At 40.2% G+C, this 26,353-nt stretch overlaps 1 protein-coding gene across 3 annotated transcripts in view; it reads left to right on the top strand.

The window, feature by feature from the left end:
* NDST1 (N-deacetylase and N-sulfotransferase 1) overlaps window positions 1-26,353 on the top strand; it is a 217,734-nt gene that overhangs the window by 152,078 nt on the left and 39,303 nt on the right. For all 3 annotated transcript variants that reach the window (XM_053718660.1, XM_053718662.1, XM_053718661.1), the window contains exons 9-11: window positions 16,370-16,466; window positions 23,678-23,801; window positions 24,523-24,697. In XM_053718660.1, coding sequence (XP_053574635.1) covers window positions 16,370-16,466; window positions 23,678-23,801; window positions 24,523-24,697 — 396 coding nt within the window. The remainder of the gene's footprint in view (window positions 1-16,369; window positions 16,467-23,677; window positions 23,802-24,522; window positions 24,698-26,353) is intronic.

The raw sequence follows: 26,353 nt of genomic DNA, 5'->3' as shown, positions 1-26,353 counted from the left end.
GGCTATTCGTTAAACTGATTTGTGGGTGTGGTGAGGGGTGTATTTATAGGCATTTTGAGGTTTGGGAAACTTTGCCCCTCCTGGTAGGAATGTATATCCCATACGTCACTAGCTCATGGACTCTTGTTAATATGAAAGAAATGAATTTATCAGGTAAGTTCTTACATAAATTATGTTATTTATTTAAAATGGAATTTATTCGTTCCTTACTTAAAGAAGTCTTAATTGCATTAGAAATAGAGGATTCTGGTCCTCTTGTTCCTAAATCTAAACGTTTAAACACGGTTTTTAAATCTCCTGAAGTTATTCCGGAGGTTTTTCCCGTCCCTGATGCTATTTCTGAAATAATTTCCAGGGAATGGAATAATCTGGGTAATTCATTTACTCCTTCTAAACGGTTTAAGAAATTATATCCTGTGCCATCTGACAGATTAGAGTTTTGGGACAAAATCCCTAAGGTTGATGGGGCTATCTCTACTCTTGCTAAACGTACTACTATTCCTACGGCAGATAGTACTTCCTTTAAGGATCCTTTAGATAGGAAAATTGAATCCTTTCTAAGAAAAGCATATTTATGTTCAGATAATCTTCTTAGACCTGCTATATCTTTGGCGGATGTTGCTGCAGCTTCAACTTTCTGGTTGGAGGCTTTAGCACAACAAGTAACAGATCATAATTCTCATAGCATTGTTAATCTTCTTCAAAATGCTAACAACTTTATTTGTGATGCCATCTTTGACATTATTAGGGTTGATGTCAGGTATATGTCTTTAGCTATTTTAGCTAGAAGAGCTTTATGGCTTAAAACTTGGAATGCAGATATGTCTTCTAAGTCAACTTTGCTTTCCCTTTCTTTCCAAGGTAATAAATTGTTTGGTTCACAGTTGGATTCTATTATTTCAACTGTTACTGGGGGGAAAGGAACTTTTTTACCACAGGATAAAAAATCTAAAGGTAAATATAGGGCTGCTAATCGTTTTCGTTCCTTTCGTCACAATAAGGAACAAAAGCCTGATCCTTCCCCTACAGGAACAGTATCAGTTTGGAAACCATCTCCAGTCTGGAATAAATCCAAGCCTTTTAGAAAGCAAAAGCCAGCTCCCAAATCCACATGAAGGTGCGGCCCTCATTCCAGCCCAGCTGGTAGGGGGCAGATTACGATTTTTCAAAGAAATTTGGATCAATTCGATTCACAGTCTTTGGATTCAGAACATTATTTCACAAGGGTACAGAATAGGTTTCAAGATAAGGCCCCGTGCAAGAAGATTTTTTCTTTCTTGCGTTCCTTTAAATCCAGTGAAGGCTCAAGCGTTTCTGAAATGTGTTTCAGATCTAGAGTTGGCTGGAGTAATTATGCCAGTTCCAGTTTTGGAACAGGGTCTGGGGTTTTACTCAAATCTATTCATTGTACCAAAGAAGGAGAATTCCTTCAGACTAGTTCTGGATGTAAAAATTTGAATCATTATGTAAGAATACCAACATTCAAAATGGTAACTATAAGGACTATTCTGCCTTTTGTTCAGCAAGGGCATTATATGTCCACAATAGATTTACAGGATGCATATCTGCATATTCTGATTCATCCAGATCACTATCAGTTTCTGAGATTCTCTTTTCTAGACAAGCATTACCAGTTTGTGGCTCTGCCGTTTGGCCTAGCAACAGCTCCAAGGGTTCTCGGTGCCCTACTATCTGTAATCAGAGAACAGGGTATTGTGGTATTTCCTTATTTGGACGATATCTTGGTACTTGCTCAGTCTTCAAATTTAGCAAAATCTCATACGAATCGACTTGTGTCGTTTCTTCAAGAACATGGTTGGAGGATCAATTTACCAAAGAGTTTGTTGATTCCTCAGACAAGGGTAACCTTTTTAGGTTTCCAGATAGATTCAGTGTCCATGACTCTGTCATTTACAGACAAGAGACGTCTGAAATTGGTTTCAGCTTGTCGAAACCTTCAGTCTCAATCATTCCCTTCGGTAGCCTTATGCATGGAAATTCTAGGTCTTATGACTGCTGCATCGGACGTGATCCCCTTTGCTCGTTTTCACATGCGACCTCTTCAGCTCTGTATGCTGAACCAGTGGTGCAGGGATTATACAAAGATATCTCAATTAATATCTTTAAAACCGAACGTACGACACTCTCTGACGTGGTGGACAGACCACCATCGTTTAGTTCAGGGGGCTTCTTTTGTTCTTCCGACCTGGACTGTGATCTCAACAGATGCAAGTCTGACAGGTTGGGGAGCTGTATGGGGGTCTCTGACAGCACAGGGGGTTTGGGAATCTCAGGAGGCGAGACTCTCTAAAGAGAGAGTCGTTCATTTGTTTTCAGACGGACAATGTCACAACCGTGGCATATGTCAATCATCAAGGGGGGACTCTCAGTCCTCTGGCCATGAAAGAAGTATCTCGGATACTTGCTTGGGTGGAATCCAGCTCCTGTCTAATTTCTGCGGTTCACATCCCAGGTATAGACAATTGGGAAGCGGATTATCTCAGTCGCCAGATGTTACATCCGGGCGAATGGTCTCTTCACCCAGAGGTGTTTCGTCAGATTGTTCAAATCTGGGGTCTTCCAGAAATAGATCTGATGGCTTCTCATCTAAACAAGAAACTTCCCAGGTATCTGTCCAGATCCAGGGATCCTCAGGCGGAGGCAGTGGATGCGTTGTCACTTCCTTGGAAGTATCATCCTGCCTATATTTTTCCGCCTCTAGTTCTTCTTCCAAGAGTGATTTCCAAGATTCTAAAGGAGCGTGCATTTGTTCTGCTGGTGGCTCCAGCATGGCCTCACAGGTTTTGGTATGCGGATCTTGTTCGGATGGCTTCTTGCCAACCGTGGACTCTTCCGTTAAGACCAGACCTTCTTTCGCAAGGTCCTTTTTTCCATCAGGATCTCAAATCCTTAAATTTGAAGGTATGGAGATTGAACGCTTGATTCTCAGTCATAGAGGTTTCTCTGACTCTGTAATTAATACTATGTTACAGGCTCGCAAAGCTGTATCTAGGAAGATATATTATCGAGTCTGGAAGATTTACATTTCTTGGTGCTCTTCTCATCATTTTTCCTGGCATTCTTTTAGAATTCCTAGAATATTACAATTTCTTCAGGATGGTCTGGATAAAGGTTTGTCTGCAAGCTCTTTGAAAGGACAAATTTCTGCTCTTTCTGTGTTGTTTCACAGAAAGATTGCTAGTCTTCCTGATATTCATTGTTTTGTTCAGGCTTTGGTTCGTATCAAACCTGATATTAAGTCTATCTCTCCTCCTTGGAGTTTGAATTTGGTTCTGAGGGCTTTACAAGCTCCTCCGTTTGAACCTATGCATTCTCTGGACATTAAATTACTTTCTTGGAAAGTCTTGTTCCTTTTGGCCATCTCTTCTGCTAGAAGAGTTTTCAGAGTTATCTGCTCTTTCTTGTGAATCTCCTTTTCTGATTTTTCATCAGGATAAGGCGGTGTTACGAACTTCATTTAAATGTTTACCTAAAGTTGTGAACTCTAACAACATTAGTAGAGAAATTGTGGTTCCTTCATTGTGTCCTAATCCTAAGAATTCTAAGGAAAGATCGTTGCATTCTTTGGATGTAGTTAGAGCTTTGAAATATTATGTTGAAGCTACTAAGGATTTCCGAAAGACTTCTAGTCTATTTGTTATATTTCTAGGTTCTAGGAAAGGTCAGAAGGATTCTGCCATTTCTTTGGCATCTTGGTTAAAATCTTTGATTCATCATGCTTATGTCGAGTCGGGTAAAACTCCGCCTCAAAGGATTACAGCTCATTCTACTAGGTCAGTTTCTACTTCCTGGGCGTTTAGGAATGAAGCTTCGGTTGATCAGATTTGCAAAGCAGCCACTTGGTCTTCTTTGCATACCTTTACTAAATTCTACCATTTTGATGTGTTTTCTTCTTCTGAAGCAGTTTTTGGTAGAAAAGTACTTCAGGCAGCTGTTTCAGTTTGATTCTTCTGCTTATAATTTCAGTTTTTTTCATTATAAAGATTAAAACTTTATTTTGGGGTGTGGATTATTTTTTCAGCGGAATTGGCTGTCTTTATTTTATCCCTCCCTCTCTAGTGATTCTTGCGTGGAAGCTCCACATCTTGGGTAGTCATTATCCCATACGTCACTAGCTCATGGACTCTTGCTAATTACATGAAAGAAAACATAATTTATGTAAGAACTTACCTGATACATTCATTTCTTTCATATTAGCAAGAGTCCATGAGGCCCACCCCTTTTTTGTGGTGGTTATGATTTTTTTGTATAAAGCACAATTGTTCCAATTCCTTATTTTTTATGCTTTCGCACTTTTTTCTTATCACCCCACTTCTTGGCTATTCGTTAAACTGATTTGTGGGTGTGGTGAGGGGTGTATTTATAGGCATTTTGAGGTTTGGGAAACTTTGCCCCTCCTGGTAGGAATATATATCCCATACGTCACTAGCTCATGGACTCTTGCTAATATGAAAGAAATTAATTTATCAGGTAAGTTCTTACATAAAACACAATTTATGCTTACCTGATAAATTTTTTTCTCTTGTGGTGTATCCAGTCCACGGATCATCCATTACTTGTGGGATATTCTCATTCCCAACAGGAAGTTGCAAGAGGACACCCACAGCAGAGCTGTAATATAGCTCCTCCCCTAACTGTCATAGCCAGTCATTCGACCGAAAACAAGCCGAGAAAGGAGGAACCATAGGGTGCAGTGGTTACTGTAGTTTAAATTTAAAAATTACCTGCCTTAAAATGACAGGGCGGGCCGTGGACTGGATACACCACAAGAGAAATAAATTTATCAGGTAAGCATAAATTGTGTTTTCTCTTGTAAGGTGTATCCAGTCCACGGATCATCCATTACTTGTGGGATACCAATACCAAAGCTAAAGTACACGGATGAAGGGAGGGACAAGGCAGGAACTTAAATGGAAGGAACCACTACCCGTAAAAAACCTTTCTCCCAAATATAGCCTCCGAAGAAGCAAAAGTATCACATTTGTAAAATTTTGAAAAAATATGAAGTGAAGACCAAGTCGTCGCCTTGCAAATCTGATCAAAAGAAGCCTCATTTTTAAAGGCCCCAGTGGAAGCGACAGCTCTAGTGGAATGAGCTGTAATCCTTTCAGGAGGCTGCTGTCCAGCAGTCTCATAGGCTAAGCAGATTAAGCTTCTTAGTCAAAAAGAAAAAGAGGTTGCCGAAGCCTTTTGACCTCTCCTCTGTCCAGAGTAGACAACAAACAAAGCAGATGTTTGACGAAAATCTTTAGTAGCTTGTAAGTAAAACTTTAAAGCACGGACCACGTCTAGATTGTGTAACACAAGGATGGAACAACAATCTCTTGATTGATATTCTTGTTAGATACCACCTTAGGTAAGAACCCAGGTTTGGTACGCAGGACTACCTTATCCGTATGAAAAATCAGATAAGGAGAATCACATTGTAAGGCAGATAGCTCAGAGACTCTACGAGCCGAGGAAATAGCTACCAAAAAAAGAACTTTCCAAGATAAAAGCTTGATATCTATGTAATGAAGAGGTTCAAACGGAACTCCTTGAAGAACCTTAAGAACCAAGTTTAAGCTCCATGGTGGAGCAACAGGTTTAAACACAGGCTTGATTCTAACTAAAGCTTGACAAAATGCCTGAACGTCTGGAACATCTGCCAGACGCTTAACTAGCTGACAATCCTTTTTCCAAACCTTCTTGGAGAAAAGATAATATCCTAGCAATCCTGACCTTACTCCATGAGTAACCCTTGGATTCACACCAATAAAGATATCTACGCTATACCTTATGGTAAATTTTCCTGGTGACAGGCTTTCGTGCCTGTCTTAAGGTATCAATAACTGACTCGGAGAAGCCACGCTTTGATAAAATCAAGCGTTCAATCTCCAGGCAGTCAGCCTCAGAGGAATTAGATTTGGATGGTTGAAAGGACCCTGAAGTAGAAGGTCCTGTTTCAGAGGCAAAGACCATGGTGGAAAGGATGACATGTCAACTAGATCTGCATACCAGTTCCTGCGTGGCCACGCAGGTGCTATCAGAATCACTGATGCTCTCTCCTGCTTGATCTTGGCAATCAGTCGAGGGAGCAGAGGAAACGGTGGAAACACATAAGCCAGGTTGAAAGACCAGGGCGCTGCTAGAGCATCTATCAGTGTCGCCTTGGGATCCCTGGACCTGGATCCGTAACACGGAAGCTTGGCGTTCTGGCGAGACGCCGTGAGATCCAGTTCTGGTTTGCCCCAACGATGAATCAGTTGTGCAAATACCTCCGGATGGAGTTCCCACTCTCCCGGATGAAAAGTCTGTCGACTTAGAAAATCCGCCTCCCAGTGCTCTACACCTGGGATATGGATAGCTGATAGGTGGCAAGAGTGAATCTCTGCCCAGCAAATTATTTTTGAAACTTCTAGCATCTCTAGGGAACTTCTCGTTCCCCCTTGATGGTTGATGTAAGCTACAGTCGTGATGTTGTCCGACTGAAAGCTGATGTACCTCAGAGTTGCTAACTGAGGCCAAGCCTGAAGAGCCTTGAATATCGCTCTTAGTTCCAGAATATTTAATGGAAGGAGAGGAGACTCCTGAGTCCACGATCCCTGAGCCTTCAGGGAGTTCCAGACTGCACCCCAACCTAGAAGGCTGGCATCTGTCGTAACAATTGTCCAATCTGGCCTGCGAAAAGTCATAACTTTGGACAGATGGACCCGAGATAGCCACCAGAGAAGAGAATCCCTGGTCTCTTGGTCCAGATTCAGTTGAGGGGACAAATCTGTGTAATCCCCGTTCCACTGACTGAGCATGCATAGTTGCAGCGGTCTGAGATGTAAGCGTGCAAACGGCACTATGTCCATTGCCGCTACCATTAAGCCGATTACTTCCATACACTGAACCACCAAAGGGCGCGGAATGGAATGAAGAACCCGGCAGGAATTTAGAAGCTTTGATAACCTGGACTCCGTCAGGTGAATTTTCATTTCTACAGAATCTATCAGAGTCCCTAGAAAGGAAACTCTTGTGAGTGGGGATAGAGAACTCTTTTCCTCGTTCACTTTCCACCCATGCGACCACAGAAATGCCAGTACTACGTCCGTATGAGACTTGGCAATTTGGAAGTTTGACACCTGTATCAGGATGTCGTCTAAATAAGGGGCTACTGCTATGCCCCGCGGCCTTAGGACCGCCATAAGCGACCCTAGAACCTTTGTAAAGATTCTTGGGGCTGTAGCTAATCCCAAGGGAAGAGCTACAACTGGTAATGCCTGTCTTGAAAGGCAAACCTGAGAAACCGATGATGATCTTTGTGTATCGGAATGTGAAGAAAAGCATCCTTTAGATCCACTGTAGTCATATATTGACCCTCCTGGATCAGTGGTAGGATGGTACGAATAGTTTCAATCTTGAACAACGGAACTTTGAGGAATTTGTTTAAGATCTTTAGATCCAAACTTGGTCTGAAGGTTCCCTCTTTTTTGGGAACCACAAACAGATTTGATTAAAAACCCTGTCCCTGTTCCTCCTTTGGAACTGGATGGATCACTCCCATAACTAGGAGGTCTCGTACACAGCGTAAGAATGCCTCTCTCTTTATCTGGTGTGCAGATAATTGTGAAAGGTGAAATCTCCCTTTTGGGGGGGAAGCTTTGAAGTCCAGAAGATATCCCTGGGATATAATTTCCAACGCCCAGGGATCCTGAACATCTCTTGCCCACGCTTGGGCAAAGAGTGAAAGTCTGCCCCCTACTAGATCCATTCCCGGATAGGGGGCCGTTCCTTCATGCTGTCTTAGAGGCAGCAGCAGGCTTTTTTACCTGCTTACCTTTTTTCCAGGTCAGGTTTGGTCTCCAGACCATCTTGGATTGAGCAAAAGTTCCCTCTTGTTTAGCATTAGAGGAAGTTGATGCCGCACCTGCCTTGAAGTTTTGAAAGGCACGAAAATTAGACTGTTTGGCCCTAGATTTGGACCTGTCCTGAGGAAGGGCATGACCTTTACCTCCAGTGATATCAGCAATAATCTCCTTCAACCAGGCCCCAATAGGGTCTGCCCCTTGAAGGAAATGTTAAGTAGCTTCGATTTTGAAGTCACGTCAGCTGACCATGATCTAAGCCATAGCGCTCTGCGCGCCTGTATATCAAAACCAGAATTCTTAGCCGTTAGTTTAGTCAAATGAACAATGGCATCAGAATAAAAGAATTGGCTAGCTTAAGTGCTCTAAGTTTGCCAAGTATGTCATCCAATGGAGTCGCTACCTGTAAAGCCTCTTCCAGAGACTCAAACCAGTACGCCGCAGCAGCAGTGACAGGGGCAATGCATGCAAGGGGCTGTAGGATAAAACCTTGTTGAATAAATATTTTCTTATGGTAACCTCTAATTTTTTATCCATTGGATCTAAAAAAAAAAAAAAAAAGCACAACTGTCCTCGACAGGGATAGTAGTACGCTTTACTAGAATAGAAACTGCTAACTCCACCTTAGGGACTGTCTGCCATAAGTCCCGTGTGGTGGCGTCTATTGGAAACATTTTTCTAAAAATAGGAGGGGAAGAGAACGGCACACCTGGTCTATCCCATTCCTTATTAATAATTTCTGTAAACCTTTTAGGTATTTGGAAAAACATCAGTACACACCGGCACTGCAAAGTATTTATCCAGTCTACACAATTTCTCTGGCACTGCAATGGTATCACAGTCATTCAGAGCAGCTAAAACCTCCCTAAGCAACACGCGGACGTGTTCAAGCTTAAATTTAAATGTAGAAATATTAGCATCAGGTATCTTTCCTGAGTCATTAACATCACCCACTGAATGAAGCTCTCTTTCCTCAGCTTCTGCATATTGTGAGGCAGTATCAGACATGGTTCTTAAAGCGTCAGTATGCTCTGCATATTGTCTCACCCCAGAGCTATCTCGCTTACCTCTAAGTTCAGGTAGTCTGGCTAATACCGCTGACAGTGTATTATCCATGACTGCCGCCATGTCTTGTAAAGTAAACGCTATGGGCGCCCTAGATGTATTTGGCGCCATTTGAGCGCGAGTCCCTTAAGCGGGAGTCAAAGGGTCTGACACGTGGGGAAAGTTAGTCGGCATAACTTCCCCCTCGTCAGATTCCTCTGGTGATAAATTTTTTAAAGACAGAAAATGATCTTTATTGCATAAAATGAAATCGGTACATTTGGTACACATTCTAAGAGGGGGTTCCACCATGGCTTTTAAACATAATAAACAAGGAGTTTCTTCTATGTCAGACATGTTTATACCGAATAGCAATGAGACTAGCAAGCTTGGAAAACACTTTAAATCAAGTTAACAAGCAAATATAAAAAACGGTACTGTGCCTTTAAGAGAAACAAATTTTGTCAGAATTTGAAAAACTGAAAAAATGCAGTAAATCAAACAAAATTTTTACAGTGTGAATAATAGGCTAACAGAGCATTGCACCCACTTGCAAATGGATGATTAACCCCTTAGTTCAAAAAACGGATAAAAAAAAAAGAGACGTTTTTTAACAGTCACAACCAACTGCCACAGCAAGCTGTGGCCCTACCTTCCCCAATAAACGACTTTGGAAAGCCTTTGGGCCCTTTAGAGATGTCCTATAGCATTCAGAGGGCCTTTGAGGGAAGCTGGATGTCACAGTTTGTAATTTTAACTGCACCAACTGTAACTTTTATACTACAACAGTGGAAATTGTTTCTAGTCAAAATTTAAGCCAGCCATGTGGAAAAAACTAGGCCCCAATAAAGTTTTATCACCAAAGCATATACCAGCAAACGTTTTATATTGCAATAGCATAAGGGTATTACCCCTGGGAGTAAGCATGATACCAGTCGTTATTAAATCACTGTATTCAGGCTTAACTTACATTAATCCGGTATCAGCAGCATTTTCTAGTGTTTTCCATCTCTAGAAAAAATTATAACTGCACATACCTGATAGCAGAATAAACTGCACGCCATTCTCTCGCTGAAGTTACCTCATCTGTGTAATCCCCTCAGACATATGTGAGAACAGCAATGGATCTTAGTTACAACCTGCTAAGATCATAGAAACCTCAGGCAGATTCTTCTTCTATTTACTGCCTGAGATAAAATAGCACAACTCCGGTACTATTTAAAAATAACAAACTTTTGATTGAAGAAAATAAACTAGCTATATTTAACCACTCTCTCCTACAACGTCCTTGCTTGTTGAGAGTTGCAAGAGAATGACTGGGTATGACAGTTAGGGGAGGAGCTATATTACAGCTCTGCTGTGGGTGTCCTCTTGCAACTTCCTGTTGGGAATGAGAATATCCCACAAGTAATGGATGATCCGTGGACTGGATACACCTTACAAGAGAAATTATGTTTTTTTGGTTTGAGGCGCTAGAGGAGTCTCTCAAGGTTGAGACCTCATTAGATGACATTTTGGATAGAATTAAGGCTCTCAAACTAGTTAATTCTTTTATTACTAATGCCGCTTTTTAAATCACTAAATTAGAGGCAAAGAATGCAGGCTTTGCTGTTTTAGAACGTAAAGTGCTGTGGCTCAAATCTTGGTCTGCTGATGTCTCATCAAAGATTTAGTTTTTTGTCTATTCCTTTTAAAGGTAAGACCCTTTTTGGGCCTGAATTGAAATCATTTCTGACATTTCAGGAGGTAAAGGCCATGCCTTATCTCAGGATAAGTCTGTTAAGATGAGGGGTATACAAAACAATTTTTCGCTCCTTTCGGAATTTTAAAGGAGGACTCTCAACTTCCTCTTTTTCCACAAAGCAGGAAGGGAATTTTCAACCAGAACTGGAATAAGGTAAACAATCCAAAAAGCCCGCGGCTGCTACTAAAACAGCATGAAGGGGCGGCCCCTGATCCGGGACCGGATCTAGTAGGGGGGGTAGACTTTCTTTCTTCGCCTAGGCTTGGGCGAGAGATGTTCAGGATCCCTGGGCACTAGAAATAGTGACTCACGGGTATCAATTGGTTCTCAAGATTGTCTGTAGACTAGATTAATAGAGAGGTGTTCTTACGCTGTGTAGAAGACCTCTCTACCATGGGAGTAATTTGTCCTGTTCCAAAATTTGAACAGGGACAGGGGTTTTGCTCAAATCTTTTTGTGATTCTCAGAAAAGAGGGAACTTTCAGACCCATTTTAGATCTCAAGTGGCTAAACAGGTTTCTCAGAGTCCCATTGTTCAAGATGGAGACTATACGAACAATCTTACCAATGATCCAGGAGGGTCAATATATGACTACTGTGGACTTGAAGGATGCTTTCATATTCCTATCCACAAGGATCATCATCAGTTTCTAAGGTTTGCTTTTCTAGACAAACATTATCAGTTTGTGGCTCTTCCCTTCGGGTTGGCCACAGTGCCCAGAATCTTCACAAAGGTTCTAGGGTCTCTTCTGGTGGTTCTCAGACCGCGAGGTTTAGCAGTGGCGCCTTTACTGGACGATATTCTAATCCAGGCGTCCACGTTTTCACTGACAAGATCTCAAACGGACACAGTGTTGTCTTTTCTGAGAACTTACGGTTGGAAGGTGAACATAGAGAAAGTTCAATAGTTCCACAGACAAGGGTTCCTTTCTTGGGAACTCTGATAGACTTAGTAGCTATGAAAATATTTCTGACAGAGGTCAGAAAATCAAAGATTCTATATATTTGCCGAGCACTTTAGTCCATTTCTTGGCCATCAGTGACTCAGTGTATGGAGGTAATTGGATTAATGGTAACGGCAATGGACATAGTCCCATTTGCTCGCTTTCATCTCAGACCACTGCAACTGTGCATGCACGGACAGTGGAATGGGGATTATGCGGATTTATCTCCTCAGATAAATCTGGATCAAGAGACCACAAACTTTCTTCTTTGGTGGTTGTCGCTGGATCATCTGTCCCAGGGGACTTGTTTCCGCAGACCCTCGTGGGTAATAGTGATAACGGACGCCAGCTTTTTGAGCTGTGGTGCAGTCTGGAATTCCCTGAAGATTCAGGGTGTTTGGACTCAGGTGGAGTCTCTACTTCCAATTAATATTGGAACTGTGAGCAATATTCAATGCACTTTAGGCGTGACCTCAGTTGGTTTCGGACAAATTCATCAGATTCCAGTCGGACAATATCACAACTGTGGCATATATCAATCATCAGGGGGAACAGGGAGTTCCTTAGTGATGATAGAAGTATCCAAGATAATCTGTTGGGCAGAGGCCCACTCTTGTCATCTGTCGGTGATCTACATCCCAGGAGTAGAGAACTGGGAAGCGGATTTTCTAAGTCGACAGACTTTTCATCCGGGGGAGTGGGAACTTCACCCGGGGGTATTTGCCTCATTTATTTTCAGATGGTTCAGATCAGAATTGGATTTGATGGCATCTCAATAGAATGCCAAGTTTCCAAGATACGGATCCCGGTCAAGGGATCTTCAAGCCGAACTGATAGAGGCTTTGGCAGTGCCTTGGTTGTTCAGCCTAGTTTTTGTGTTTCCACCGTTTCCTCTCTTCCCATGCGTGATTGCTCGAATCAAACAGGAGAGAGCTTCAGTGATTCTAATAGCACCTGCGTGGCCACGCAGGACTTGGTATGTGGATCTAGTAGGACATGTCCTCTCTGCTACCGTGGAAACTTCCATTGAGGCAGGACCTTCTCATTCAAGGTCCTTTCCAGACATCCAAATCTAATTTCTCTGCAGCTGACTGCATGGAGATTGAACGTTGTATTTTATCAAAGTGAGGATTCTCTGATTCGGTCATCAATACTTTGATACAGGCTAGAAAGCCTGTCTCTAGCAAAATCTTTCATAAGATATGGCGTAAATATCTTTATTGGTGTTAATCCAAGGGTTACTCATGGAGTAAAGTTAGGATTCCTAGGATTCTGTTTTTTCTCCAAGAAGGATTGGAGAAAAGAGTTATTTGCAAGTTCCTTTAAGGGACAAATTTAAGCTTTGTCTATTCTGTTTCACAAATGTTTGGCAAATTTGCCAGATATTTAGTCTTTTTGTCAGGCTCTATCTAGAATTTAAGCCTGTATTTAGACTCATTACTCCTCCCTGGAGTATGAATTTAGTTCTTTGAGTTCTTCAAGGGGTTCCGTTTGAACCCATGCATTCCATAGATATCAAATTGTTATCTTGGAAAGTTCTGTTTTTGGTTGCTATTCCTTCTGCTCGAAGAGTTCCTGAGCTTTCAGCACTACAGTGTGTTTCTCCTTATCTCATTTTTCATTCTGATAAGGTGGTGTTACGTACCAAACCTGGATTCCTTCCTAAGGTTGTTTCAAATAAGAATATTAATCAGGAAATTGTTGTTCCTTTCTTATGTCCTTATCCTTCTTTTAAGAAGGAGCGTATGTTGCATAATTTGGATGTGGTCCGTGCCTTAAAGTTTTACTTACAGGCAACTAAGGATTTCCGTCAATCATCTTCATTATTCATTATTTATTCTGGAAAGCGTAAGGGTCAGAAAGCTATAGCTACCTCTCTTTCTTTTTGGCTGAGAAGTATCATTCGCCTGGCATATGAGACTGCTGGACAGCAGCCTCCTGAAAGAATTATGGCTCATTCTACTAGGGCTGTGGCTTTTTCCAAATTTTCCAAGTTTGATACTTTTGCTTCTTCTGAGGCTATCTTTGGGAGAAAGGTTCTTCAAGCAGTGGTGCCTTCTGTTTAGGTTCCTGTCTTGTCCCTCCCTTTCATCCGTGTCCTATTGCTTTGGTATTGGTTTCCCACAAGGATGAAATCCGTGGACTCGTCATATCTTTGTAAAAGAAAACTAAATTTATGCTTACCTGATAAATTACTTTCTTTTACGATATGACGAGTCCACGGCCCACCCTGTTATTTTAAGACAGATTTATTTTATTTTTTGAAAACTTCAGGAAAACTTCAGTCAACTCTGCACCTTTTAGCCTTTCCTTTTTCTCTTCCTATACCTTCGGCCGAATGACTGAGTGTGGAGGGGCTATATATACAGCTCTGCTGTGGTGCTCTTTGCCACTTCCTGTTAGCAGGAGGTTAATATCCCACAAGTAAGGATGAAATCCGTGGACTCGTCAGATTGTAAAAGAAAGTAATTTATTAGGTAAGCATAAATTTAGTTTTTACTACAAGCATTTTTGCTAATGGAAGTATATTGCAAAAATGCTTCTATTTCAAATTGAAATGCACCTATGCACATTTCAATCTTGAACTTCATATCCCTTTAAGAATTTAAACACTGTACACCTGATGTGAATCATTCATTTTTCACTCACATGTTACTAATGTTCGTTGCTTTAGAAAATAAAAGATGGAATGCTCAGCTGTCAAGCAGATTTGATGGACAAGGTCATTCCATTAAAACTGCTATAAAAGAGCATTTTAAAGGGGTAATGTAGCCAAAACATGTAAAAGTAGCAATACAACATGGTTTGTATTCAAAACAATATGTAAGTTATAGCTAAGTAATTAGAGATGTGAAGTAATCACTTGTGTGCAATTACAAATGCTGTATTCAGACTGATTGGTGGATAGGGACAACACATTACATTTTTAAATAAGCTGTTTTTAAAGCTATATTGCGTTAATTAAAGGGACACTAAACCTTAAAAAAATTATCTTCAATTGCAATATTATTATATTTCACATATATTTGTAAATGTCTGTGTTTCGTAGTTTTACAGTTGTAGAGAAATCCTTCTTTGAAAATCGATTTATTTCCGAACCCACCGCTGGCTAGTGTTTTTGCACCCTCCTATCCTGACTGATAACCCAGGTTATGAAAATGGCGGACTTTAGCCGCTATCCGCATGCGCGTTTTTCAGGACTAGTCATGCTATACACCCGTGACCATCAAACCAGCAGACCCGGTATAGGAGATAGCAGCTATGCGCATGCGCGTTTTTCAGGACTTGTCATGCTATACGTCAGTAACCATCAAACCAGAAGACCCCTGTGGTATAGGAGATAGCATATGTGCATGCTAGAGTCAATGGATCGCAATGCGCATGGTGACGACATTGGATGTCGTAAAACCGAGCGCTAGTTGACATACTGGTGAGCTTATTTCTACTTATTATAAAGTGTAAAAAACTTTATTGCACCATTGTTTTTTCTTGTTTATTCACAAGTTCAGGATATTTTTCTATTTATTTTTTTTATTTTATCTTTATTTTTATATATTTTTTTTATTTTTCTATTTTTTTATTTTTATACATTTTTGGGACTTATATACACATCTATAGGAATCAGCATTTCAAGTTTACCCTTTGGAATTTCATCTGGAGATTCAAACTATTTTTCATCGTTTCACACCTTTTTTTTCACTTTTTCCACCACACACCAAAGTTTGGATTGACTATCACACACCAGTGTTTGGATATTACTATTTGGATACAGTTTGAATATTACTACTTGGATACACATACCTTTGGAAACTTTGAACTTTAATTTGGACACTTATATATTTTTTATATATTTTTGTGATTTAATTAGTTATCTTTTATTGTTATTGTCACACATTTCCACTACTGATTCTCACACCTTTGCAAAATTTGCACATAACCACTTTTGGTTAGTCCTATGCTAACGTGTATCATCTTTTTTCATGTTAACGTGTATTAACTTTTAGATACATCATGGATCCATGCAGTTTTTAGTTATTTTATTATTCTATTAGTGTACCATTGTATACTTATATTGTTTTTTATATTGTTACTACATGTATTAAACTGTTTACATATACCTCATCAGCCTTTTTAGCTTTTAGCGCTCCTTTCCACACCTTTCACATGGTGACAACATTGTCACTTAATGATATGCACAAAATCTCTATAGGATTGACGATTGAGTTTGTTGGTGAACGGCCCATTTTAGCGGCTTGGCTTTACTTACGTCAGTATCGAAATATAAATTATAATTTTATAAGATTTAGAAAGATCGTTGTGCTGTAAAAGTAGGAACAATATGACATATAAACATTTGTTATTTGAAATCGATGGCCATGTTGTGCTTAAAAGAGTAAAGTTTTGGAATCCTTTAATACAAATTTTAAAACCAAACAAAAATATAGAATTATTTACTACAAGAGCACTCAAAAATGTTATTCAAGTTTCCATTACATAATGTTACAGAATTATCTGTGTGTTTTGCTTCCTATTTTGATTTGATTTGGAGCACCACGTTCAAAATGTGCCTAAATGTATGAAAAAACATGTTTGTCCACTATAGATAAGAATCCAAATGCTGCCGCGGATTAGCACAAAAGGACAAACTGTCCTATAGATTCATAAAGAGTGCTGAAAAATAGAGCAGACCCCAATAATACCTTGTTATTCTTATTAACATAAATATTTTATAAAACAAGCCATATATTGTTTATTAATCTGTCTGTTGTTTCCTTTATCTACAGGATCCATGTGAGGATAAAAGACACAAAGATATCTGGTCCAAAGAGAAGACCTGTGACCGTTTCCCAAAACTACTCATCATAGGACCGCAGAAAACTGGTATCTATACACTCTTTCCCCTCTGCGGGTGCTGGATGCTCCCAATGAATATTTTGTCTGCATTGATGGTTTTTATGTCTTTACAAGCAAAATGACAAGTCCCAGTTGTATAGGATGTTGTGATTGGAGCAGGGGTGGTGAGGTTATTAAGCAGCACATTGAAGTGAGTGAGAAGGGATTACTATGTGATGCTGTGAATGAATAGAGGGGAAATTGAGATTAGTATATGATGTGTGCACAGAGGGAGCTGGGATTAGTACAGGATGTCATGTGGGCGGTGGAATTAATATAGACGTGGTCATTGCAAACTAAAGGGACATTTAAACCAAAAATCTTGCATATGAAAAAACTGCAATTAAAAATGTGACAAAAAAAGATTGTAAAAGGGACATTTTAAAATATGCATTGTGAATATTTTTGCACAAAAAAGGTCACGCTGTTTATTTTGCGCTTGATGTACACATACACAGCTCATTGGCTGATTAAGAAAAACTCCCACAACTGCATTGGTAGAAAACGATTGATTATTTATTTTTATATATATATATATATATATATATATATATATATATATATATATATATATATATATATATATATATATATGCAATCTCCATCGTAAAAAAGGCACTCACTGGTCTTTAACAAAATGTCATATTTATTTCCAAAAGTATTACAAAGACATAACGTTTCGGTGTATTATTAACACCTTTGTCAAATGTCAAAAAGCACAAAAAAAACGTGTCCCCAAAGAAACTCCTAACACTATCTCAGCACCCACCTTATATACATTTAAAACACAGCCCGCTCCATTGCATCGGCTCAAAATGACGTCTTCACGCTACAGCGTAAGCGTGATGCATCACCGCAAATTAATTGGCCCATGGTTCTCATAGAAACCATATACACAGGAGCGCAATCACTTACCCAGCCACACGAGATATCGCTGTTTAAACAACAGCACAGAGTGCAAATGTCCCATCAGAATAACAAATAATGCACTACACTACATATCTTTATATAGTATCATTTATGTAGTACTTGGCCATCATATGAGTTATTCGTTAGAGCAGCATAACCATCATATCCTATGGCTAGAAAGTGATCGCACCTGGTGTAAAAAACACATAAAATCAAAGAATTAAATTCAAAACTATATACATCCTATTGTATTATTACAATGAACACAGAATTGTTATCACATATATGTAAAGTAACCAATTAGGAATGAACCTGCTGACCCTCTACCTAGAATTATCCCCTTTACAGAACAATTACTGACTTCTTCATAACTCCAGGAGTATGGGTAGAAACCCGTGAGTACCCACTAGAATGAATATTCATGTAGGTCCCCTACAGGGATTGACCTCCATCCTGTCTGCCAGGTTATATTCCTGTAAATATCCAGTCCATTGGTTAATTTGTGTTGAATGGCCCAAAGTCCAGAAAGGTGTTTAGTCCCCTTGGTATCAGGGTATCCAACGTGTGGATCCATTTGGTCTCCATTTGCAAAAGCCTTTTGGCTCTGCTGCCCCCTCTAGTTAGCGGAGGAACATGATCAATTAACATTGTCTTCACACTAGACACACCATGATTATGTCGGGCAAAATGGCGGGCCACTGGTTGCTCCGAGTCCCCCTTCTTGAGGGCTTCTCGGATAGCACAACGGTGATTAGCCATCCTGTCCCTGAAGCTTGTGACCGTTTTGCCAATATACACCAAGGAACATGGGCAGGTTAGCATGTATATTACATGTGTACTTGTGCATGTGAGCCTATGGCGAATTGTATAACGTTTAATAGTATGGGGATTTTGGAAGGTTTTACCTCTCCTCATGCGGATGCATGTTGTGCAATTCCCACATGTGAAACATCCTTTGTTTGAAGGTTTCAGCCAGGTCTCACTCTGGTGGCATCCTACTGGGTCGGTTTTCACCAATAAGTCCCTCAGGTTATCAGCCCTCCTATGTACCATCCGTGGGGGCTTTGTCCTCTGAAATGGGAGCGATGTATTGGTTTTAAGAAGAGACCAATGTTGATGTACCGACCTCCTCAATGCCTGATTCATAGGAGTATATGTGGTCACAAAATTCAGCTGTTTTAATCCTCTTTCGGTTTCTTAACTTTCATCTCCTATTTTTCACCGTTTCACACAAATTTTGAAATTCTGCATATCTTACCCAGAATCCTCTTGTGCATTGGTAGCAATGTATATGGAGTTTCATTGGGCAAAAGCAAACAGGGATACTTGCCTAGATCTGCTAATTTCCTAGGCAAAAATGTTTTATTGATTTACTTTTGAGACATGGAGGATTTTAATCTCAAAATGTTATATCCACCATAATTTTAATGAAAATATATATATATTCAATATAGTCCAGGTGTGTGCACTCTCACCGTCCATCCACAACAGCCAGGGTGCTATAGAGCTCCGTAATATTATGTTGAAATAAGCACTCACTGGACTTCAGCCAACTGTGACAAAAATAATGTTCTTTATTGTGACGTTTCGGGACACAAACAGTCCCTTCCTCTGACAAACAACCAGTGTCAAAAATCAAGCCTTTTAAAGATCTTTGTAACCCTCCCCCCACTTCACAGCCAATCCAAGCTGTCCAAGTGTTTAACAAATCAGTGACATAATTTACCTTTATATAAACATCGTTATCTCCAAAACCATTTAGATAGTGTGTGTATACTTTATATAAAATCATGAAAAGTGAATATATATAATATGATGATGCCTTCATGTTTGATCCACTCTGTTCGTCTCTGTGCAGCTATTTAAATATATTGTGGAATGTAAACAAACTTTTTATAAGTAACCAATAAGAAACAGTGTAGCCCTGTCACACCCCTTCAGACATAGGTTCTGGGATATCACTAAATCGAAATTGTCAAAAGTTTACTGCTTCACATATATACACATCATTTTAACCACAATTACTAATATACCTGTTGTCTCTATAAGCTAACTCTTATTCTACCAACAATATAAGCTGTGATATATACAAAGCCCATGTGTGTGTCACTATCTCCGCCCATTGTGGGCGTGTCAAGCCACTCTCCTAGCGACCATGTTATCATAACAACCAAGGTTCCCATCAAACGATCGTCCAATTGATTCAAAATTCTACATTATACTAATTCTGGGGTTGTCATGTTCCTTGTTCAGAGGAGAATTGCCTGGTATTTCGGGGGCTGGACTGACCATGTCGGCGGGATCAGACTGATATACTACAGGAAAGTTTTCTTCTGTTAAAAGCACAATTGGGCAGAAAGAAGCTACTACCAGGTGGCAACCGGGCCATAGAACAAGCTATTGATGCTGCTGTTCGTTCCTGGCAGACTGCTTCTCATTCTGTTTTGCATATGTAAATATGACCCTGGGGATAGTCTCCCTATGGGTGATGGGGGAAACCAGACGTGGACTCCTTGCCCAATGTGCTTAGAGGGATATGGCTGCACCTCACTGACGAGGCCCAAAGGAGGCCGAAACGATCGTCTGGGGTTGTCATGTTCCTTGTTCAGAGGAGAATTGCCTGGTATTTCGGGGCTGGACTGACCATGTCGGCGGGATCAGACTGATATACTACAGGAAAGTTTTCTTCTGTTAAAAGCACAATTGGGCAGAAAGTAGCTACTACCAGGTGGCAACCGGGCCATAGAACAAGCTATTGATGCTGCTGTTCGTTCCTGGCAGACTGCTTCTCATTCTGTTTTGCATATGTAAATATGACCCTGGGGATAGTCTCCCTATGGGTGATGGGGGAAACCAGACGTGGACTCCTTGCCCAATGTGCTTAGAGGGATATGGCTGCACCTCACTGACGAGGCCCAAAGGAGGCCGAAACGATCGTCTGGGGTTGTCATGTTCCTTGTTCAGAGGAGAATTGCCTGGTATTTCGGGGCTGGACTGACCATGTCGGCGGGATCAGACTGATATACTACAGGAAAGTTTTCTTCTGTTAAAAGCACAATTGGGCAGAAAGAAGCTACTACCAGGTGGCAACCGGGCCATAGAACAAGCTATTGATGCTGCTGTTCGTTCCTGGCAGACTGCTTCTCATTCTGTTTTGCATATGTAAATATGACCCTGGGGATAGTCTCCCTATGGGTGATGGGGGAAACCAGACGTGGACTCCTTGCCCAATGTGCTTAGAGGGATATGGCTGCACCTCACTGACGAGGCCCAAAGGAGGCCGAAACGATCGTCTGGGGTTGTCATGTTCCTTGTTCAGAGGAGAATTGCCTGGTATTTCGGGGCTGGACTGACCATGTCGGCGGGATCAGACTGATATACTACAGGAAAGTTTTCTACTGTTAAAAGCACAATTGGGCAGAAAGAAGCTACTACCAGGTGGCAACCGGGCCATAGAACAAGCTATTGATGCTGCTGTTCGTTCCTGGCAGACTGCTTCTCATTCTGTTTTGCATAACTCTTATTCTACCAACAATATAAGCTGTGATATATACAAAGCCCGTGTGTGTGTCACTATCTCCGCCCATTGTGGGCGTGTCAAGCCACTCTCCTAGCGACCATGTTATCATAACAACCAAGGTTCCCATCAAACGATCGTCCAATTGATTAAAAATTCTACATTATACTAATTCTAATGCAGCCCAGTGATGTGCAGTGAGGTCAGAGGCTGGTGAGGCACTAGATATGATACGCCGGAGAAACACATGTACAGAGGGCCGCAAGTACCCCCAACAGGGCAGGTTTAAATGATAGCTGAACCAGTGCACAGGTGACATAATCAGGCGATGGGTGAGAGCAAGTTAGTAACCACTGAGTTACTGATCAGCTGATTACTTCACCTGTGCACTGATTTGGCTATAATGAAAACCTGGCCTGTTGGGGGTACTTGAGGACCATTGTTGAGAAACACTGCACTAAAGCACCAGCTCATCGGAAATGTATTGATTAGCTGGAGAATAAAGCACACATACTCTGCTCACTGACACCCACACACACTCTGATCACATACACACTCACACAATTCTGTGGCACAGTGCCAGTTACTAAGCATACACAATCTCTTCTCTACTCACTACTGTATTGTAAAAATAGAAATAATTTACCATACAAGTTTTACACAAAGTTATCAATACTGCCAACACAGCTGCTGCAATATGGTGTTCATATGCACGTGCACATCCCACTTAGGTATGCTCTTCAACAAAGGACACCAAAGGATACCAAAAGAATGAAGTACATAATAAAAGTAAAATAGAAAGTTTATTTATTTATTTTTTGCGTGCAATTTCTGAATGATGGAAATGTAATTATGACTTTCATGTTCCTTTCAAAAACTAATTTGATTTGCTGACATGGGGCCAGTAATAGTTGATGCTAATTCTCAAAATATAAATAACTAGAAAAGTCTATTAAAATAGCATGCTCTACCTCAATCATGAAAGTTTAATTTAAAATGTCTCCCTTTGACTATGTGTTTAACCAGTTACTTTACAGTGGCATTATTTCTAAAAACATTTAACTGCAATAATTACATATATATTTTAAATGACTCATTATCTCCTTTTATTAATATAAACTTGTATAAAAGCAGCACATATTAAAAACACAATGCAACAGCTTTCAATTGATTTGTGAATTACAAGTTAACAGCAGTCTTTAAATAAATGGAGACACAGAGAAAAATAAAAATAGATACTGCATCCTCTGACTGAACAGACATAACATATATGGAGTTTGTACCAAATTAAATCAAATAACCATGAAAAAGGGAGGCTTAGCAATATTCAATGTCAAAAACTTTAATTTAAATAATGTGGACACTGCACACTTAACTTCAAACTCTGGGTTTTAAATTATGGATTTAAATCTGAATTGACCCTTTGACTTCCTGTAAGTATTGGGTTATGCTCGCTTACTGCCCCCCCTGTTAATGAGCTGTATCTGAACACAATTCAACAAAAACACTAAACCACATTCATTAAATTATCATTTTCACTAACAGAATCCATTTCAGTAAAATCTACGGCTGCTGCACTTACTACAATAAAATGTGGGTGAAACACTGCTCTCTCTGCCTCTCTCCCTTTCCTGCTCTGTAAGGATTCAGGAAGTGACAGTGGAACATTCCACTGCACTTAGAGGGGAAGAACAGAACTCTCTTTTTCACTTTAGCAAAGCTGTCAACTTCACAGGACAGCAACAAAATAAATGAAAGTTGTTTTTTTTCCGTTTTTGTTTTGTTTTATATGATTTAACATCCAACCCCAACCCTAAATTCCACTTACTAATGCCTCTCACTGGATTGGGTCAGCCCAAATAGGACTGCCTCAAATAAGCAGATAATGGGCCATGCAATGAGCTTAACCACTTTAATCCAGTAGATGGCGCAGCATGTTGTGTAATGGTGGGCAGACCTGCTTGTGCCTCTCCATTGCACAACATGTAGCTGTGAAAAAAAAAAATGCTGGGGGAAAAAATAGCAATTTTTTTTATTTTTTTTAAAGCCAATAAAAAAATATATTTATTTTTGCCCATATGAGAGGTGAAGCACTGCCTCACCTGCCTCTAGTGACTGCACATCACTGATGCAGCCTCTCTACAGACTGAATGTGGCTAACTACTAGAGCAGTATTGTCTATTAGATCTTAAACAGTGGCAGCAAAACTACGCCCACCGCTGACATCACCCATCCCCATGGTGACCGCAATACATGAATACAACGATAAATGCCCCACACTAAACCAGCTAAATGTACCTCAAAGCCCAAACAGCATGATTAAAGTCACAGAGTCATCATCAAAGCCACTATCAGTGCGGGAAAACTGGCACCGCAAAACCATAATATGATAACCTCATAGTATCGCATCTTAGCTCCGTATATGTATAAATACACACATATATGCTCTAAGCTTTTTACAAATAAAAGGGATATAACAACAGTAATATTACTGTGTATGCTGGAAGGAATATTCAAATTTCAGCTGCCATTAATATTTCATAATTTGTTCACATAATGGCATCTGAAATTGGTATCTAATATTTTTCATAAGAATGTGAAACTGAAGATCTTATTGAAATTGTGCCCATTGCTACAGTATATTTTTGACATTGTATTCAAACTTTGATTTATAAAAAAGAATCTAACATTTGCGCACCCTGTAGTCTTATTAGTAATTTATGCAAACAGCTTCAAGATGGTTACTTAAAGCGTATTATGCTGTTTTTTCCAGGCACCACTGCTTTATACCTTTTCCTTGGAATGCATCCAGACCTGAGCAGTAACTACCCTAGCTCAGAGACGTTTGAGGAGATCCAGTTTTTTAATGGCCAGAATTACCACAAGGGAATTGACTGGTATGAATTTATAGTATGCAGATGTTCTTCAATTAACCAGATTTTAGAATTATAAACTGAGTTATCTTTGTTCGAGGATATATAAAAAGGGATATTCTGTTGTAAAAATAAAATGTCCTATTTCATTACAGCATGGTTTATTTTTTTAAGCAGGTTATTTTTTAAATAGGTGTTTAACCCCCTGCAAAGGTGTTAAATACATAGTTAAAGTTCTGTTCCTGTACCATGCCAGATGAGGATATATTTCTTTTACATTAAAATATCCCTTTAAATCTTAGCTTGTTAGGGTACCCTGCAGACAGTAATTAAAGGGACAGGAAACCCTAAAATGTTCTTTCTTGGTTTGTATAGAACTTAAACTTTTAAACAACCTTCCAATGTACTTCTATTATCAAATTTCCTTTATTATCTTGTTATCCTTTGCTGAAGGAACAGCATTGTACAACTAGCAGCTAGATGAACACCTCCAGTTAGCCAATCACAAGAAACAAATGTATGCAGGCACCAATCAGCTAGCTCCCACTAGTGTAGGATATGTGAATTTAAAAGTGTTTTAAAATGACATGCTCTATCTGCATAATGCAAGTTTCATTTTGACTTTCCAATCACTTTAATCTACACTGATTTAAAGGGCAGGAAATGGGTTTCATTCATTTGTGTGTGTAGATAAGTTATTCCTGTGATACAGCTCTCTTTTTCACCTCTGCCCTTCCACTCCCAGGTACATGGAGTTTTTTCCTATACCATCGAACACCACTTCAGATTATTACTTTGAGAAAAGCGCTAACTACTTTGATTCAGAAGTTGTTCCAAGGCGAGTTGCAGCACTGCTACCAAAAGCAAAGGTCATCACAATCCTCATCAATCCTGCAGACCGTGCATACTCCTGGTACCAGGTGAATTGCTTGTACATTTTGTGACTTGCTGATTTTCATCTTTACATGGTTCTCATACATGTTTGTTAAACATATTCATATGCGTGTTTTCTTTCTAAGGTGGTGATAGTCCACAAAAATCCTTATTTGTGGGAATTCATCACCTGGCCACCAGGTGAAGGCAAAGACTCGCCACCTCCCAGTAGTTCTTTGCCTCGTCAAGCAGAGGGCAAGGATAGAGGTGTTCAGAATTTATTGAAGAATTGCAAGGATATTAATCCCAAAAATTCCCTCAATGGATAGTTACTGGAAGAGGGGGGCATAGGAGAGTACTGGTTGTGCAATGTAAATCTCCTCTCTGGAGTTGTGCTCACAAGCCTGCCACAGGTGTCGATGGGAAGTTCATTTAGCCTCCTCCAGCTTGGTCATGATTATAAACTCCCACAGTATATCCACTGCTGTTAGTTACAGCACAGGATGGGCGCTCTACTGTATCCTGAGGATTACCATTGAGGTAATGTCAGTGGTGGGGACTCTTGCTGAGTAAGTACCCATGTGTCACATATAGCCCACAGGCTGCAAAGGTACAGTTACCATATAGCTAGTTTAGCAGCTTGACAAAGAGGTTAGCCTATAACACTAAGCTATGACTGTGGTTCATATTCGTCTCTCCGGTGTAGACTGTTTTCTCTTCTATCAAGCTGCTTCATGTCATTTACTTATCAGTTGCCTTTAATGTTTAGGGGCTTACAGAACTTCTTGTATAATGTGTTTTTATCACAATATGTTCTCCACTTTGTGATTTTACTATATTGGCCCTTTTAAACTGCAGCTCCTAATAGCATAGACACATTGAAGGTGCTTTGTAGGGCGTAAAAGGAGCAAAACCAAGGCTTTCAATCACTTTAACCAGTCCCTGTTATCAGATACGGACTGCCAATCACTCTTTAACTTAAATCTTCCGTTCCACTTGTTACACGGTAACCCCCCTCATACCTTATACCAGAAATGGTTGGGGTGTCTTCTCCTTAGCCCAGGATCCAAGGGATACACAACCACATAGTTACTGCGATCCCCTATCCTTCTCCTCACCGGACTATCCGTTTGTGGAATCTGTACAGTGGACGTGACGTCCCTCTACGTATCCCCGGGCTGTGAATAACGAAGGCTCCTATAGTGGTTACTCAAACAGCTGCAGGTAGAGAAATGTTAGAAGGGCTCCTCTATGCCCTAATGAAAGTTCCATATAAGCAAAAAAAAATTCCAAGCGCAGCTTTTTTAAAAAAAGTATCAAAGTCTATGAATACGAAAACATGTCATAGCCGAAACATGTTAGACCATTCCTATTATTATCTCTTTTTATTAACTATTTGGATGTTTCTCCCGTTTTTTTAAATGAAGAAATAAAGAATTTGGTACTTTTTTAAAAAGCTGCGCTTAGGGGAAATCTTTTTACTTATAAGCTCCTAATAGCGTCCGCCAATTTTAGTGTTCCTTACCCTAATTGAAGGTGGTAAGAGTGCCCAGAAGGTGCTGGGCTTCTAGATTAGGTATGCAGGACAGAGCGCACCCCAGAGGTATTCCAAAGAGTAGGGTTAAGAATTTACCGCTTCACTGCTCTTTAGGTGCACTATCCGCCATCTTCCTCTCAGACTTACAGGGTGGCTGTTGATTTAG

The sequence above is a fragment of the Bombina bombina genome, chromosome 6, assembly GCF_027579735.1.
Source record: "Bombina bombina isolate aBomBom1 chromosome 6, aBomBom1.pri, whole genome shotgun sequence".
Taxonomy (NCBI): domain Eukaryota; kingdom Metazoa; phylum Chordata; class Amphibia; order Anura; family Bombinatoridae; genus Bombina; species Bombina bombina.
The sequence above is the reverse complement of the archived record's forward strand: the minus strand, read 5'-3'. Positions and strand labels throughout refer to the sequence as shown.